This window comes from Rhea americana, unplaced genomic scaffold, assembly GCF_003343005.1.
Source record: "Rhea americana isolate MKP2758 unplaced genomic scaffold, rheAme1 scaffold_105, whole genome shotgun sequence".
In the NCBI taxonomy this organism is placed as follows: domain Eukaryota; kingdom Metazoa; phylum Chordata; class Aves; order Rheiformes; family Rheidae; genus Rhea; species Rhea americana.
The window spans coordinates 2,866,936-2,883,159 of record NW_028185095.1 but is presented as its reverse complement, the minus strand read 5'-3'; the positions used below and the strand labels follow the sequence as shown (position 1 = coordinate 2,883,159).

General features: G+C 43.4%; 1 protein-coding gene and 1 long non-coding RNA gene across 5 annotated transcripts in view; one reads left to right on the top strand and one right to left on the bottom strand.

Moving 5' to 3' along the window:
* Positions 1 to 1,482: 1,482 nt before the first annotated feature.
* Positions 1,483 to 16,224, bottom strand: part of LYPD6 (LY6/PLAUR domain containing 6) — a 42,911-nt gene continuing 28,169 nt past the window's right edge. For 3 of the 4 annotated variants that reach the window (XM_085308724.1, XM_085308738.1, XM_085308732.1), the window contains exons 2-5: positions 15,204 to 15,392; positions 12,130 to 12,228; positions 6,591 to 6,721; positions 1,483 to 4,985 (exon numbers count right to left, since the gene is read on the bottom strand). In XM_085308724.1, coding sequence (XP_085164850.1) covers positions 4,824 to 4,985; positions 6,591 to 6,721; positions 12,130 to 12,228; positions 15,204 to 15,321 — 510 coding nt within the window. In that variant the 5' untranslated portion in view covers positions 15,322 to 15,392 and the 3' untranslated portion in view covers positions 1,483 to 4,823. The remainder of the gene's footprint in view (positions 4,986 to 6,590; positions 6,722 to 12,129; positions 12,229 to 15,203; positions 15,393 to 16,224) is intronic. The other variant, XM_085308744.1, reaches the window with a different exon arrangement.
* Positions 7,520 to 11,021, top strand: LOC146601304 (uncharacterized). Its single transcript, XR_014896322.1, has 3 exons — positions 7,520 to 8,000; positions 9,046 to 9,366; positions 10,551 to 11,021. It is a non-coding gene; the product is annotated as an uncharacterized LOC146601304 (long non-coding RNA).

Here is a 16,224-nt window from a genome sequence, read left to right as displayed (position 1 = left end):
TAGCTCCGTTAGAAATGCCTACAGGAGGGGGGCTTTTTTAAAAAAAGAAAAAAAAGCTTGATATTCTTAGTGAGGTTCTGCTTTAAGAATTTCTGGAAACCTTCCACTGAATATATGATTTTTCCTGTAGACAAACCCCTTCTGAGGGAGCCTTCTCTCGCCTCGGTCTCCGATGTGCTGTAAACAAGACCCTCATTAACTGTTCTGATGGTAAAGTTTAGCTAAGATAAACCTATGGTTTTTTTTTGTTTGTTTGTTTTGTTTTGTTTTTCCTTTTTTCCTCCTTTCTGGCCTCTGTGTGACGTTTTGGCTCCCAGCAGCAGCTGGACATATGATGTAAAAGTTTGAGATTTTTGTATTTGTTCATATGAAAGATAAGTGCTCTCACAATATTTTAGGATCTTAAGTATTAGCTAGTTGCTACTGACTGGTTTCTAGCTGTCTCAAAACCTGTCGATAACCCTTGTACTTCAAGTTTCGAGAACAAACTGCTATACTTAAGAAATGAAGAATCTGGACAAAACTAGTAATCTCACTTCTGTACACTGTGAGTGTGAGAGAGGAACAGAGGATTTTTCAGTGTTGCCCCATACTACATATATATTCTTTTATGTATGTATGTTTTTAACTTACCTATTTTAGACCTTTAACTCTGAGATTTATCCTCTTCACATTATCCGTAATAACTTTGTCAGACTCTTTTCATTAGTTACATTAAGTTGTTTATATCCAGAAAAAGTCCTGCTCTTAAGCGTGTGAATTAGAAATAACGGCATGAAAACAACCAGACTGTTGGGATTAAATTAGTGTGACAGCAGAGTTACAGAAAACTTCCTTAAAGCTTGTTGAGAAAAGGTGAGGGAAAGGAGGCTCCGTGGGTCACACACAAGACAGCAACTACCTCAGACTTAACTCTCTTAAATGCGTAGTGTATATATATTAAAAAAAAAAAAAAAAAAATCGTAGCAGTAAGTGCACCAAACTTCCCAGCTGCCTGCCTTGGCGCTTTATTCCACAAAGCTCTGGGGTTTGTGGCACTGCGCTGAAGGGGATACCGAAGAACCAGGAGACGTGCCTGCTCGAGGGCCTTTCCTGACGCGCGGGGTCCGAAGCGTTGCAAGGCCACGCGCGCAGCTACGCACGTGCTCCTGCTGCTCGGCTACAGACTTCAGTTCTCCCCTGCCATGGGAGCTAAACAGGAGGGAGTCTAGTCCTGCTCCCACGGGAGCTTCAGCAGAACCTTAAACAACAGAAATGGAAATACTCTAATYACAGCTCTTTCCTTCTTGTTAATGGGACATCACAGAAACGGAAAAGGGAGGAAGGGAAGGAGAGGGTGGTTTTTCAGAGCAGGAGGAGAGGATGACAGCTCACCAAACAGCAGGACTGCTGAAGGCAGTTGTAAAGCTGCATTGTTATTAGCCGTATCACACCTCATCTGAATATTTAAAACATTTATTTATACAAATGTACAGCATTTACAATAGTTTTAAAAAATTAGACATTTAAGAGAAATATAACATTATATAGAGCCTACAAATAAATATGGTGCAGCTCAGCATTTATATGTTAAAAAAAAAAAAAAAAAAAAAAAAGCCGTAAATCTGCAGGCAGACTGGGGCCACCGGCACTCTGGAACCCCGAACCACGTACAGGTTCCCTACTTGTTTTCAGTTAAGTAAGTAAAAAGTTGTTCATACTCCAGGTAAGACGGAGCAGATTACTTGGACGGCTGCTTGCCTTGCTGGACACCAGGCCAGGCTGTTTCTGGGACAGGGCTGGAGCCGGAGGTGGCAGCCTTGCCTGGCAGTGCTAGCGGCTTTTTTGCAGGGCATAGCTCTGGCTCGCCGGTGGGCTCAGTCAGGGGAGCTGGACCTGCAAAGTAGAAATACCGTGACGCACTCCAGCTGCAGCAATACCACATTAGCTCCAAGCAATGCTTGTCACACGCTTGCGAATGGCTCCTGCTCGGCTACTTTGCAACGCGTAGTTGTGCCAAGAGCAGCAGCTGGCCGATACCTCAGGTGAGACGTAGTGTTCACAGGCAAGCTAGCTTTTTTTTTTTTTTTTTAATCCTATGCCTGAGCAGACAGCATTTAGCCATCTACCTTAGCATACAATGAACCACAGCTCTGAATACCTATTTTTCTCCACTGAGTACAAAGGAAGGATAAATAACTAGCGTGGTTTCATACCTCTACAATGCAGACAGATAACCACATTGATCAGTGGAGTCCCAGTCTCTGCGGGTAGAGCGCACTACGGTGCCCAGGAGAGGTTTCTGCTCTGCCTCAGGTTAATCTAGACCCAGYGTGAAGACAGCCTCTGCCGGGCTATTAGTGCACACACAAACTGTGAGATAGCATTTGACCACACGTCACCTCGCCGTAGGTACCAAGCCTTTTGGCGGTGTTAGTAGGACTAAAGTCTAATCTTTCTTTCCTTGTTAGGAAAGCCGTTTCTGCAGCCTAATCCAGGTGGTTATACGTATCTAGCGCAGAGTTACCATACCACAGGTTACAGCTAGTGAGTTGTATTAAAGTGTTCTTGTGTTAGATAACTGAACTGGCAAGTACGTGGAGAAATACAGGGAGACCATACGCAGAGAAGTCTGATGGGAGACAACAAGCAAGCAGAAACCCGGCTGTAAACTACTGACTAGGGCATTCGGTGCGATCAGGAGGGAATTTCTGCTGGTAATGGACCTTAACGACTGCCCCTTAAATGCACGCGTTTAACTGTAGGGCCCAAAATCCAAAAACGTAAATCCTCCAAACGTCCAGCTTGGCCGCTGTAACCACCAGGYCAGCTTTCGGGAACTTGCGGCGCCCTGCTGCTAAACGGCCACGTGCGCTATGGGCTAAGCTTCGAGCACAGGAAAGCCTAACAGAGAAGTCGTAGACAGAGATGTTTACAAAGCATTTAGATCCCAGATTTACTTCCTTTTTTGTGTGTTTCACTGTATAACTGTAGAGCATAAGCTTATTATAATTTGATAAAGTGCAAGTTACCTTGGAAAACCACTAACCAGAGCCTAGCTTGTAAAAGAACAATTCACAACTACAGCGTTTCAAAAAAAAATCCCTCTAAAAAAAAAAGTTTGATTTCACTTTAAAACAAGTCCATGGACTCCCTGCTTTTATTACTGATCTTGCAAAACAAAGTTGGATCTTTTTTTCAATAGTAAAATATTACATTTTTTTAATAACTTATATATTACAGACTTGCAAAACAACCACTTTGGCAATATCAATATTAAGAATTTTTAAAAACACTTTGGATCCTACTCAACATACAAAAATAAATACTGTAGAAATTATTCCCAAGCAAAATAAGAAATACCAGGCATAGCTAGTAATATCCCATATTACAAAATGGGAGTGTGTTAAAGAAAATATAATAACAGAAGCTGTTCGGAATCAACTCTGTTCCACATACTGTGGCTATCGGTCTCCTCATGCAGACTGTTATCACCTTTCATATCTTTCAGTTCAACCGTTTCAGTTTAAAATTCCTAATAATACCCTCACTTATTCTGCACATGTGTATCTGCCTGAAGTCAACAGGAATACGGACTATATGAACTCTGTGTTAATTGTTGCTTCCGAGTTTGRAAACAAATCTGACTAGTATTAATCCATTTTAAAACCACTATTGTAAAAGCTGAACTGAGCTGGTCTGGTCACTCTTCTTCCTTTAATTCCCGATATTTGACACACAGCCGTTAGGAAGTGCGTACACAGACTCAGGGCAGTGTGTATGTACCCATCATTGGAGCCTTTGGCAGGATTATTCATGCTTGTAATTATACTTGAAATTTAACTGCTTTGCTGGATTGGGGCCAAAGTGGCATCTTGCATTGACTGGATGCCAAAACGTGAAACCATAAAGTTCTGATACACTAAAAGACCTGTGCTGGTTGGTGTGCAGCGCTGTTCCAAACCTGACATGCGGCCAGCCCTTAACCCACGGTCCTCCGTCTACCAGGYGGTTAAGAGCCTGCATGTCCATCTACCCCTGCAGATTATGCTTCAAGAGCAAAGTGCTTAGATATTTTTTCTGCTTTGCTTTATAAATTAAACAGATCTTGTATACGTCTGATGATGCAAGTTCATGTTGTTCTACTGAGYTATTATGGGGCAGAGACTCCTCCTGCGGGTCCCGGCCTACCTCAGGGAAAGCAGCGGGTGCTGCCATGGCCTGGTTCGAGCTGTTACTGCCAGCAGCTCCATTTGAACTTGCCTCTCCTTCCAGCATCCTTCTACATTGCCATAAATCCCTGGGTTTTTTTCTGAGAGAATGCGATAAGGGGAGATTTGGGAGACTACAAAGGCCACAATATCTATATTATTTACTGTATGTTCTCAAACCAGGTTAACAAGACACCAGAGCTATTGCTGTAACAAATTATCACAACAAGGAAGTGTCTCATGAATGGATGATAACAGTAAGTGGCAGGGATAAAGTATATTATTTAAATAAAACTTTTTTCATGGAGAAAAGACAGACGTTAAGAAAAAAAAAAAAAGGTGTGCATTGGTCTGAGCCACAGATTGTGAGAACATTTTGCATGAGTTGYTACAGAAAACAGTGAAGAAACTTAGGTTTTTAATCCCTTCAGATACAGCTACCTACCAGAGTCACTAGGTCATCACTGACAAAAATAATAAAGGAAAACCAGTTTTTCAAAGACACTTCCAAAATGTAARTAAGTAAGTAAGTAAGTCAGTCCTGAGAATGTATGAACAGGTTGAACATTCATGCAAATGTTTTCCTCCAGTTAAACTTTCTWGACTCGACACATGTGGCAGCGTAACCCAATGCTATGACATAAATACCAACAAGAGACACACTGTTGTTAGTATTATGTGGTGTGACAGTCTTTTTGTTTTGTTTATGGGGGACAGTGTTGTAAATACCGCATCTGTTGTATTTCTTGGCAGTGGCAAATTGCAGATGCTTCCTTCACAGCAGGAAGTACAGATCTGAAAGAAATAAGGTGTTAACTCAGTTATTCTTTAAAAAAAACACTAATTCTATTGAATAAAGATAGAGTGGAAATAATGATACTTGCAAATCAGCAGTGGCCACTTTTGTTTTTGTTTTTTAATTAATTTAGACACYAATTTAACGAGCACATCCACCTATACAGGAGCTGACCACGGGTGTCCCTGTCTTGCCGGCTGCGCTAGAGGAACGACAGCGTGCAGTTACGATTCCCTTGCCTCAGTCTGGTCAGGCTGACAACTCTGAATGTGTTCACCACCATCGGTGTCAAGAGTAACTAAGGCAAAATGGGGTGAGAGGGGAGAAGCTGCCCTGTTACAAGCTTTTTTTAGATCAGATTTTGTCTACTGCAAAGAAGACATCCATTTCAAAGCAGTTTTTTTTTACCCCCCCCAAAAAGTAAATGGATGAAAAAAAAAAAAACTGTTTGGCTGAAGTAGAGCTCACAGGCCAGAACTCAAAGAAATCAGTATTTATTTATATAGACTGTTTTTCTGTTGCCCRTCACCTAGTATCTAGGCATCAGACTAACAAGCAATTCTTGTGTCGGTTCAGAAGTGCTACTTCAAGGCTTATTACAATATTCTAGCAGAGTGCCGGGGTTTTAGAGCAACAAGACCACTAATGTACCAAAGACTCAGAAGGCATGAAGTTAAGCTTTTGTTTTTGCAGACCCATGGTWCATTTTACGATTTCATTTTTCTCTCTATGCATTTGGGGGAAAAAAATGCAGCAGCTGCCATTGTCGTTCCCATTTTCCCCCTTTACGTTGCGAGTGGGAATGAAGATCACTTGCCGACTGCCAGCTGGAAGGGCGCCCGTGCGAGCTTGGTTCCTCCATCAGCTGGAGCGCTGTGGAGCAGGAAGGGGGAGCGTGCAAGGCTGGCACATCTATTTTCTCCTTTCCCTAGATGCCAGGAGCACTGCTGGTTTTGAACAAAGTAGTTCTCTGCTGTTTCCTCCCGTTAGGAAGGGGCACAGGAGTTTCTCCAGAATAGATGGTGCCAAGCTTTGTGGAGCCTCCATAAAGGATACTAATGGTCCCAATGTACAAAAACACAAAAAGGAATACAGTTTCTCTGGTAATTCAGAAAGCTGTTTATTTTAACCTGTTGGACATGTTCAAAAAGGTTGACTATTATCCTTAAAAAAAAAAAAATTATAAGAAGTATTCATTCGKATATAAGGTGTCTATTCCTAAGTTTCAGGGTTCCCGCCCCCACCCATTTCAATAAGAAAAGCAACAGATTGCCAGAGGGCATCAGGTACAGAATAATGCTGAATAGATTGGAATAAACACAGTGTAATACTAAAGGCAAAACAGTTCTCAAAGAGAAGAGAGTGTTTTTTCCTCTAAGGTGCTGGCAGGGTAGTTGCTTAAAGAGGGCTTTTTTCCCCCTTTCTTTCTTTCTTTCTTTCTTTTTTTTTTTGGCTTTATTTCATAAATACAGCACTAGAACTCATCAAGAACAGAAATGCCATTTTTGACAATGGTTATAGAGCCGCTGAACAAGTCAGACTTCTGGCTAATTCTGCCCAGCTTTACACTAGAAAAACAAAAAGGGAGTAATTTCTATTCTAACCTTGTATTCTTCATGTTTTACGTATGTGCATCCAGTAGACAGACAGTCCTCTAATGGTACACAACGTTTGGTGACTGATACACTTTCTCCAGTAACTTTCATTATGTGTTGGCTAAAGCAGTATCTTGTACCTAGAAACAGAAAAAAATTTGTTTTCCCAGCAAATTCAGAGTTGGTGATATTCTAGAAATAGGAAAGAAATCTTTTTGAAACCTTAAGATTTCAAGAAACAGGAAGAATTTTGATGCGTCTATTACAGTAAGTAAGCAAGCCTAAGTAATTACACAGCTGTACACACGCACACACTGCTACCTGGAACCAGGAGGAAGTTTTGTTTTAATACTAATGTGGGTTTGTACTTCACAGATAAATTAAATGTGTGCACACACATGCACCAGACAAATTAGGGAGTGAGGTGCAGCTAAACCTCTAAAACCTTTTATGTCATTAGTTTTATAAGAATTACCTTCAAAAATGAAAGCTTGCAGTGTCTGTTTACAACTGAAGCTTTCATGCTTCTCATTTTCGTAAGTTTAACTTTTTTTCCTAGCTTCATGTGCGACCATTAAGTCCTTAGAAATACCTAACGCACTGTAAACTGACGATCCCTTTTCTCTATTTYAATGGACTGTGCAAGTTGTCCTTCAATGTTTGCACTCTAACCCTGGCTCTCTGAGCTTCCTACACAGCYCTGAGTTGCTCAGTCAGCTGCTCTATCCCTCAATTTATCATTCTCAAAGTAGTGGCAAAGGACTAGCAGAACAGCTGGGGTGATCTGTGCAGTGCTCAGGTTCTGGAAAGCAGCCCTTCTGCTGTGACTGTGCCCCCGATACTTCCGCTGCAGCTTCATTTCTGCGTCTCCTGCAGCCTCCTTAGGCCCAGAGGCCCAAACCAGGCTCAGCAACAAATATTGTGGTTGTCCTCAGGCTGGAAGGAATTTGGTTTTATTTCATTCTTTAGCTTTCAGAGGGAACTKGAAGGTCCTACTCCCCTGGCAGCCTCCCAGCAGTGCCAGATGAAAACACTGTATTTTCAACAGGGGAAACATTCCCTTCTGTATTTCTTCTTAATTTTCTACCTTGTTTCATATTAGTCAACATTATTCTTGATGCAAGTGTTGTTTTCACAGGGCAGAAAAAAAGGATTCAGTTAAGTTGAAGTGACCATTGCTGCTCAGCAATTCTCTCTCGCAGGCAGAGCCCTGCATATGTCCCACGTTTAGGCATTCGGCGGCGGCAGCGGGAGATTACYGAGTGACCGTGCTATTCACTCAGACGTCTGCCGTATCTCTGACCTGCTCTTAACGAAAGCCTGATAACCGCAGCAAACGGACTTATCATCGGAGGGGTGACCTGCTCGGCGGGCTGCCGGCTTTCCAACGCGCGACGGCYGCAACGCAGAGCGCTTCAGGTGCGTGCCGGGCTTTCCCCGAGCCGCTGGGCTCCCCCAGCTCATAGGGAGAGGAACGGTCCGGAGGGCCCCGGGACGGCCCGGGGGCAAAGCAGAGCGGGGGTGAGAGGCAAGTGTAACCTGTAATTACTGCTCTGGAGCTGGTGAGGTCTCGGGGAGGTGTGGAAGGGGCCTCCAAGCTGAGCCTAAGAAGCAGATGGGCCCATCAAATGTAAAACTTTTAACTAAAATAATACAGAAATWTAGAGCAATTCAAATAAGACATTGTGGCATGAAATTCAATGTTGCTAAGTATTGTGGTGTCCAAGCCGGGCAGGAATTCTGCCACAGAGTTAAGGACAGACTAGTACTCACCTTTTTCTCTGCTCTACTGCAATTTCCTCTTTAAAAAGCTTTCTATACAGTATGGAGGACGAAAACTGGCCTCTGTTGTATCACACCAAAAACTCAGGGATTGTCTTTTTTCCTTCCAGTGTTTCTGTAACAGCCCTTCAGAGGCAGGCTGAGTATGCTGCTAGACTTAAGGCTCTCCAACACTTTCCATTAGCTGAGCATTTGGAAATGAGATCCTAGTGCTACGCGATTATTTGGGGGATGTAGATATAATTTATAGGTTGCTGTTTGAGATGGTAAATTTGCTGTTATCTCATCTGGTCTGCTTCCCCCACTGCTTTCACACTGGACYGAAATGCCAACTGCCTGAGGACAGACAGATTTTCAGGGTTGTCCGCCTGCACTGCCCAGGAGGAAGACTGGCTTTCCTCGTTAGAGCTCCAGGCACCGGTCACCTGGCCAGAGAAGTGCTTTATCTCCGAAAGGCAGTGAGTTTCCCTGATGCACAGAATGATTTTTCATTAGCTGCTTTGAAGCAAGGAGGAGAAGGAAAGCACGAGCAGGCAGCGAGCCGCGGGGAGGAGAGAAGGCGCCGCGTGCATCAAAACGGCCGTTTGAAACGGCTCCGTAAATCAGATTCCCAGCGACCAGTGAGCAAAATACCCCCGCGTAACRGTGCCGACCTAAGTTGTCTTTTCTATTTCCCTTCCAGCTGTGTAAAGCTTTTGTGCCATCTATATCAAGGGAGGTTGCAGTGCGATCGTTTGCAAAAACTGCTCGATGTGGTTCAGCTATGAGGTAGCTCCAAAAAACTATACAGAACAGACCGGCCCAGCCCAGGCTGCCAGAACAGTGCTGACCTACAGCAAAACGCACCAGCTTCAACCCGCCTGCTCCCGGTGGGCCACCTCGTGGGCCTCCTCCTGGAGCATTAAAGGGAGAACGGCTACAGAAGCTGGGAGTCGTGTCACAGGCAGAAACCTAGGCTAAATTTAAGTAAACCAGACCCAAATGCTGAGACACAGCAGGCCTGGTAAGCATCCAGCAGGAGAAATTTGATCTCTCTGCCTTAAGCTGGGTACTGACACTCTGAATCTGGTATTTGGCTCAAAGTCACACACTGACTTTGAGAGCCGACTTCCCAAACGGCTGCTACTTCAGCAGCAATCATCCATCTCACGAGTTGTCAGTTTGCCTACAAAACATCCAGAAATAGAGTACTGGGATATTTTACATGCAGTATTTCCATACAAACTAGATCACTAACAGTCTCTGCTTGAGAGGAGTGTAATAAATAAAAGAAAACAAGCTTAATGCACAGCAGGAAATTTTTCTTCTAGGACATGCCTTTTCTCATGTCTGTTTAATACAGGGATTAATGTTTTAACTAGCCATTTTAATAAATCTTGTTATACAACAAAATATGGTTCCTTTTAGCAAGTCCTACTTTATAGTTTACTGGAAATACTTTGTTTTGCTTCTTTTTAGTAGCATTCTGGTTAAAAAAAAATTATAGCAAATGTCAGGATGAAATTTTCTCATCTTCTACCACCATCTAACACAAGCAAATCAACAAGGCTTCAGATCACTGCRGCAAGGGAGGCAACACCATAGATGTACCCACCTGACTCCTAGAGATAGATAAGGTCATTAGCTGAGCAGACAACCTCAGGCCTCCAGAACACTCCTGGAGTCATACTTCAACTCTGAGGTTATATTTAGGAGGCTTCCTTACTAGAACTTTAAATTACTTTTGAAAATTAAACCAAAAAAGAGAAAGTTAGCTTAATAAACAACTTTCTTATGTTCAAATATATTAGTAGCTTGTAAAACTAAGACATCAAACCAAAAGCTCTCAGTAATTTGGCATCCAAAAGGAATGACTTCTATGGAGTAGGAACAGAGGAAATTATCAGTCTGCTTCTAGTTTTACTTCCCTTGCAATAGCAGAGTAGAACAGAGCATTAAAGCCACAGGTGCCCATTCCCTTTCCCCAGTTCCCTATTCATTTAAAACAGTAACACTGTCTCTAGTGACTCTTTAATTACAATAGTGTAGATCATCAGGACCAACAAATTTCCATCCATTTAAAACCATTTTTAACTAACGACAAACATAATTCTCCTTTCTGTTAAGTAAAATCATATAGTGTGTGTACTCTGAATGCTTTTATGGTCTGCATCTTCCTTCTCATCTGTTCAAAATCTCTGTTTTTAGGTCACTCATTAGCTATAYTTGAAGACAGTCTGAACCCAAATTGCTCCAAGGGAAAGAACACTGTGCTCCGGCCTTTGCAATTAGATTTGCTCAACACGAGGAACGTGCCCGACCTGACACGAAGCTGGGGTTATTCCGCGAGTGCCCTGTAAAGCGTTCCCGCTYCCAGGCGGGACCTGGGAAGCGGCGCGCGACGTGCTCTGCTGCCGCTCGCTGGGACCGGACGCCTGCGGCCGAGTTGGTGGCTGCGCAGCAGAGCCCRGACACGCGGCTTTGGTCTGCCCCGACAGCCAGAAAGCAGGGACACGCCATGGATTTGTGCTTCGGACACGGCTCCAGGGTACAGGGTGTCTCAACGCTCCCAGTGCGACGAACACACTGTGCCTTGCCTAAAACGTTACCTGATACCATCAGTTTAAGGAGATAAGAAATCCTTTGTTATAAAGATTAAAGATAGACTCAGAATTCCAACTAGCCCATTCTCATCTCTGAAATCCTGTATTTTCTGAATCTATAGTAAGGGAAATGTAAGCATTTGTTCTTATTTTTATCTATAGGTTGAAGAACTAGCAGCAGTTACTAGTARTTCTGGTCTGTAGGAAAACAGCTAATGAATCAGAGACTCACCAAAATGTGATTTTTCCCCTTCCCTAAACAGACATTCGGTACTAACTTCTCTTTCCAGACTAGCATTTTCTTTTCGAGTCAGTTTGATTTATTATTACTAAATGCAAACCTTGGAATTGCTCACATCTCCTTAAATAGCCATCTACAAACTGTTGTTAGTAACACCGTCATTAATCATCTAATATCTTTTATTCCTGTCAAAAGAGGGAGGTCTATAAATATTGGTCTAATTTGATGATTAGAGATGCACACCGAGCAACACAAGGAAGTGAATGAAAAGATATGAACACAGCCCAGGCAGGAAGCCATGGAGAGTGGATCCTTGCAAAGAATTCAAATGCAACAAAACTCACTTATGGCTATATTGGGGATTTGGTGTTTTTTTAGATGTTTAATTAAGCACTCCAAGGTAAGACAATCTTAATGTCTTTTGTGTTTCTCAAAAAATACAGGTACCAAGGGAGCAAGAGATTTGAGGAGCTCAGTCACATTTAGATGTTGGCTATAGACACTTAAATCCTTGTTAAGGCTACACCCACTTTCAGATTCTGCTTGGAGTTACGAACCTAAATGCCTGGAAAGATATAGATGCTGGCTGAAAAGAAGTAGTTTCAGTAGCACTGAACATGTGTTCCTGAAGTATAGTGCTATGCTATAACYGCAGGGATTCAAGAACTGGTCCAGGACTCACCAATAAGAAATATAAACTTTAAGTAAATATCAGACTGATTTAATTTCTAACTGAGCAAGAGGAGTACATGGAAGTTCTAAACTACATCCACTCCAGAGAGATACAAAAGCTTAAGGGATTATTTGTATCACTTACACATCTTTCTTGTTGAARAGGCTTATAAATGTGAACAGCAATCACCAACATTCAAGCACTCAGTGAAGGTACTGGCAAGCTGTCCCAAGGTAGGTTTAACTGAAATGCTAACATGTAGCTCGTTACCTCTTGGACAATAGACATCCGGCGCCCATCGGTTGCATTCATAATTATCTGCCGCCTTTTCACAGGTAAAACATTTAAATCCATGAGGATAGGGTGTGGCTGGAAGGAATAAACAACATTSAGTTAAAATGACCCCCTTAATCAGCGTCTGCTGTGCTTTTCAAATGTACATAGCAGTATTTTTTCTTTTTACGTRTATCTTACTAGAAATATACCTGCCAATTTCATCAAAACTTGGTCTTGATTTTTGAACATCCTATCACCAATAACAATGCAGGGAAGACACATAATTATACRATAAGGGTTCAACTCAACTGTATTTACCAAGTAAAATTGCCTACCACTGACTTCAAAGGGCGTTAACGTGAAAAAAAGTAAGCTGGTTTCTTTCTTAGCATCACAGCTCACATCCAATACTGTTACTTTATCAGTGCTGATAACCAAATATCAGATGAATTAAATACTTCTGGAACCTGTCCCACTGAAGAAATGAACTAGCACTTTTGAATGCAGACTGGTGTCCCTAAAGGAAAGAAAAATTAATTTGCTGAACCTGCACTTGCTTGCAGGAGCCTCAGGTCTAATTTATCTAGCCAAATGAAGAACATAACATTTAAGTAAGTGGTCTCTTGGCAGGATTTCTTTAGCACATTTAATAGATTCGGCAAGACGCTGCCACCTTCTCAGAAGCCAGCCAGTGACTGGATCACATTTATCTTCACAAGATGCAGTAAATTGAACCTCAGCAGCTTTGTGAGCCACGGCTCACCTCTCTCCCCTCTCAGCTTCTCTCYTTCCCACCCCCAGAGCACAGCAGTTGCCCCATCAGCTCTGTGCTAGACCTCAATCAGGTACCAGAGGTGGGGGTTGCTAACTGTGGACTTTTCCCTATCCTCCCAGTCTCCTCAGGTAAAACCTAGTGAGTCAGTTGGAAGCATCTTTGTTGGGTTTGATGCTGCCCTAATGGAAGAGTTTGGGGTGCACAACACAACATGAACAGCACTAACTGAAYTCACCCATCTCACACCAGACAACTAGCAGGTCATGGTGTTCACCATCACATGCAACAGCAAGTGCTCCACCTCAAAGACAGGAGAAGCAGACAAGGTTTCCTCTCAATAGTGAAAGATGCATGCGTGTGATGTTAGAGACATTGTACTAGACTGTATTTTGCCCTTTGTTTTTTTAAAAAACCAGATATGCTAGCCTGTCAGAATTTACATTTGGCTTGKGTAGCTTTTTTTTTTTAAGCAGCAAGTCTTCACAATTTGTATTTGTTTTTCCATTAAACTTCATGCAGCATCTGCAGAGCTACTAAGTAAATTTTGCATATGCTACAGACCAACCACCTAGTAAGCTTCTGCATATTAAATACCAATAACATTAGAAACTGCACGACAATGTGATAACGTAACTAGTTAAACACAAGAACAGATCATAGTGTAAGCTTAGCTTAGCTCTAGTTATGCTACAAGGAAAAATCAGAAAAACCCTGGAGATGAGAAAATTCAGGCTTTCTAAGGGCAGAGGTCAGAAAGTCAACTCGATCAAGAAAAAAGATTAACAGATATATRTATTTATTACCTTATACGTCATAAGGTAATGCTATAGTATCATTAAAAGTATCTAGGTATTTTATATGGAGTGACCTAAGATAACTGGCTACTAATAGAACTAAATTTCATACTTTAAAGTAATTTTGTAACAATAACAAAAGATGTTTTACTCTGAGACAGGTTTGGTGCCTGCAGAAGAGCAGTATGTTTTTCTGAAGTCCCTATCTCCAAATGTTCCAAAATTATCTTCGAAACCGTTTCTCAACTTAGGAAAGAAGTTTTATACAAATTATCTAACAGCCTGGCCACTCYGTAATGTTAAAGTAGACCTTTGAATATGGATGTATATTGTTTTTCTTTTCCATTAACTATAAAATCTTAAACATCACACATCCAATATTAGCACCATAGCTAAGTTGTATGTCTGATTTGTACTGCATTCCCTGACTTTCTTGGTTCCCAAGATCAGAGATCAGTAATGGAATGGGAAGTACTCGTGTCAACACGGAAAAATCCAGCAATATACATGCTGGAAAAGGGTATTAGTTTGAGAAGCAGATTTAAGGAGATTTTCAGTGAGGCTTTCTTAAATATCCAAGAAATGCAAGAAAATATTGGGCTAATCACTAATATTTGGAGACTAGCTACAATCAATTGACTRGATCTGACTTGAAAATAGAAAGTCTTCCAGCTTCTTTCAATAGGGCTTTTTTTTTCCACAGCACATGGTTTTACTTATACGATGCAAGTCTATCTAATACTGCAGAACAGTGGAATTAATAATTCCATCAATTCAGGCCACTCAGACGAGAGCAAGGCACTCGAGAACACTTCTTTAGGGACTCTTCTCCCTTGTTTTACCCCCTGCATCAAAGCGTGTACATACAAAATTGTTTGTTATGATATAAAACGCAAATTTTGGTCTGCTTGCATAGAATATGCATTTTTTAAGCCAAATTCTGAAAGACTGTAAGCTTTCTCTGGGAACAGATGGTAGGCACAGCTTTGCAAGTACTCTTTTCTTGTAAAATTTTATGTCTTCATATCTGATAAAGTTAAGAAGCTAGCGAAATTAGAGCCCATGGAAGATGTGAAGATGTGTAACACTGCTATATTATTACTTCAGCGAGTTACTAAACTAGTCACAAACAGTTGGTGCCACAGCTGGGAATGAATCGCGTTTGGCCCTTGCAAACAGGTTTCCATGTGCTCAAGTTAACTGTGCTGTGGTGGCACTTGGGCATTAGGGTCAGAAGCTCCGTAAGGGAAAGTGAGCAAACCAAAAAACTTCTGGTATGTTCAGCAACTGTAACGGCATCTGCCCATTAATCCCTTCGGGAAGCAACACTCCATCTTACATCAATTTGATTTTAAGACTACTGTGGATTTTTTAAATCCATGTTCAGCATTCAACTCAACCCTCTGAAGTTCTTGACATCTTAACACTGTATTCGTCCTCGCGGAAAGCCTCATGCCATGGCTTTCAGTGTTCTTATACTGCACGCAAATGCRTCTTACTTGAAGGATGAAGACAGATGATGTCTTTCACTGTGAAGTCTCTGGGCTGAACAGCTTTCAGGCAGTCAGCAATGAGGCCAAGCAGCAGGACCCAGGCCAGCATGGGCGCTGAGTCCATGGCCAAGYGAGGCCTTACTCATGCGGCTTCCCAGGGAACAAGTTATCTCCAAATCCGGAAGRAAAATTCACCTGTGAAACAACGAGAAATGAACGTGAGCGCAGTACGGGTGCTAACGCGTCGGGACAGCTCAGCCAGGAGCAGCGGCCAGCTCGGCGCACGCCTCACGGGACCACGCTCGGCACGAAGCGCTTGGCCGCCCTCGGGGCTGCGGCGGGGGCTCCGCGACCCCTTCTCGGCGGCTCCGGCCCCGGCTGCGCTGGCCTCGGCCGCAGGACTTCGCGCAAACCGCGGAGAAGGCGGCGAGCGGCAGGCCCGGCGGCCGCTCTCTCGTGCCGGCGCGCCGGCGCTTACGGCTCTGCCTCCGGCGGCTGCGGCGCAGGCGGTGGCAGCGAGAGAAAGGCGGGGAACGCGGTGCTCGCTGGAGACGCGCGCAGGCCGGCCGGCGAGACGGCCTCTGCGGGCCRGTCGCGACGACTGGCTCTAATCTGAGAACAGCGCTTTTACTCAAACACCACGAAATCCATAAAAATAGCGAGGGGAAACAGATAGCACGGAGTGCAGTGCGCAAGACTGTTGTTTTAACCTTACAAAGAGGGAAATGCCGATTTCTGTTGGTTTTGCTCCACAGGCGCGTATAAGCCAGGGGGAAATTCAATCACGCTCGGAAGCGGAAAGGAACTAAAACGAGCCTCTCCCAGCCCCGAGGAGGACAGACCGAAACACGAGCAGCTGTGCCCCGGGCGAACGGCCGGCAGCAGAGCGCAGCCCCGGCGGCAGGTCCGCGGCGTCGCTTTGGGGCCAGCCGCCCCTTCGCAGCTCCTCGCGGGTGAACACCCGCCAACGGGGCAGCGCCCGGGGGGCCCGAGTCCGGCGCGCCGTCGGCTGCCCGGCGCGCGGCGG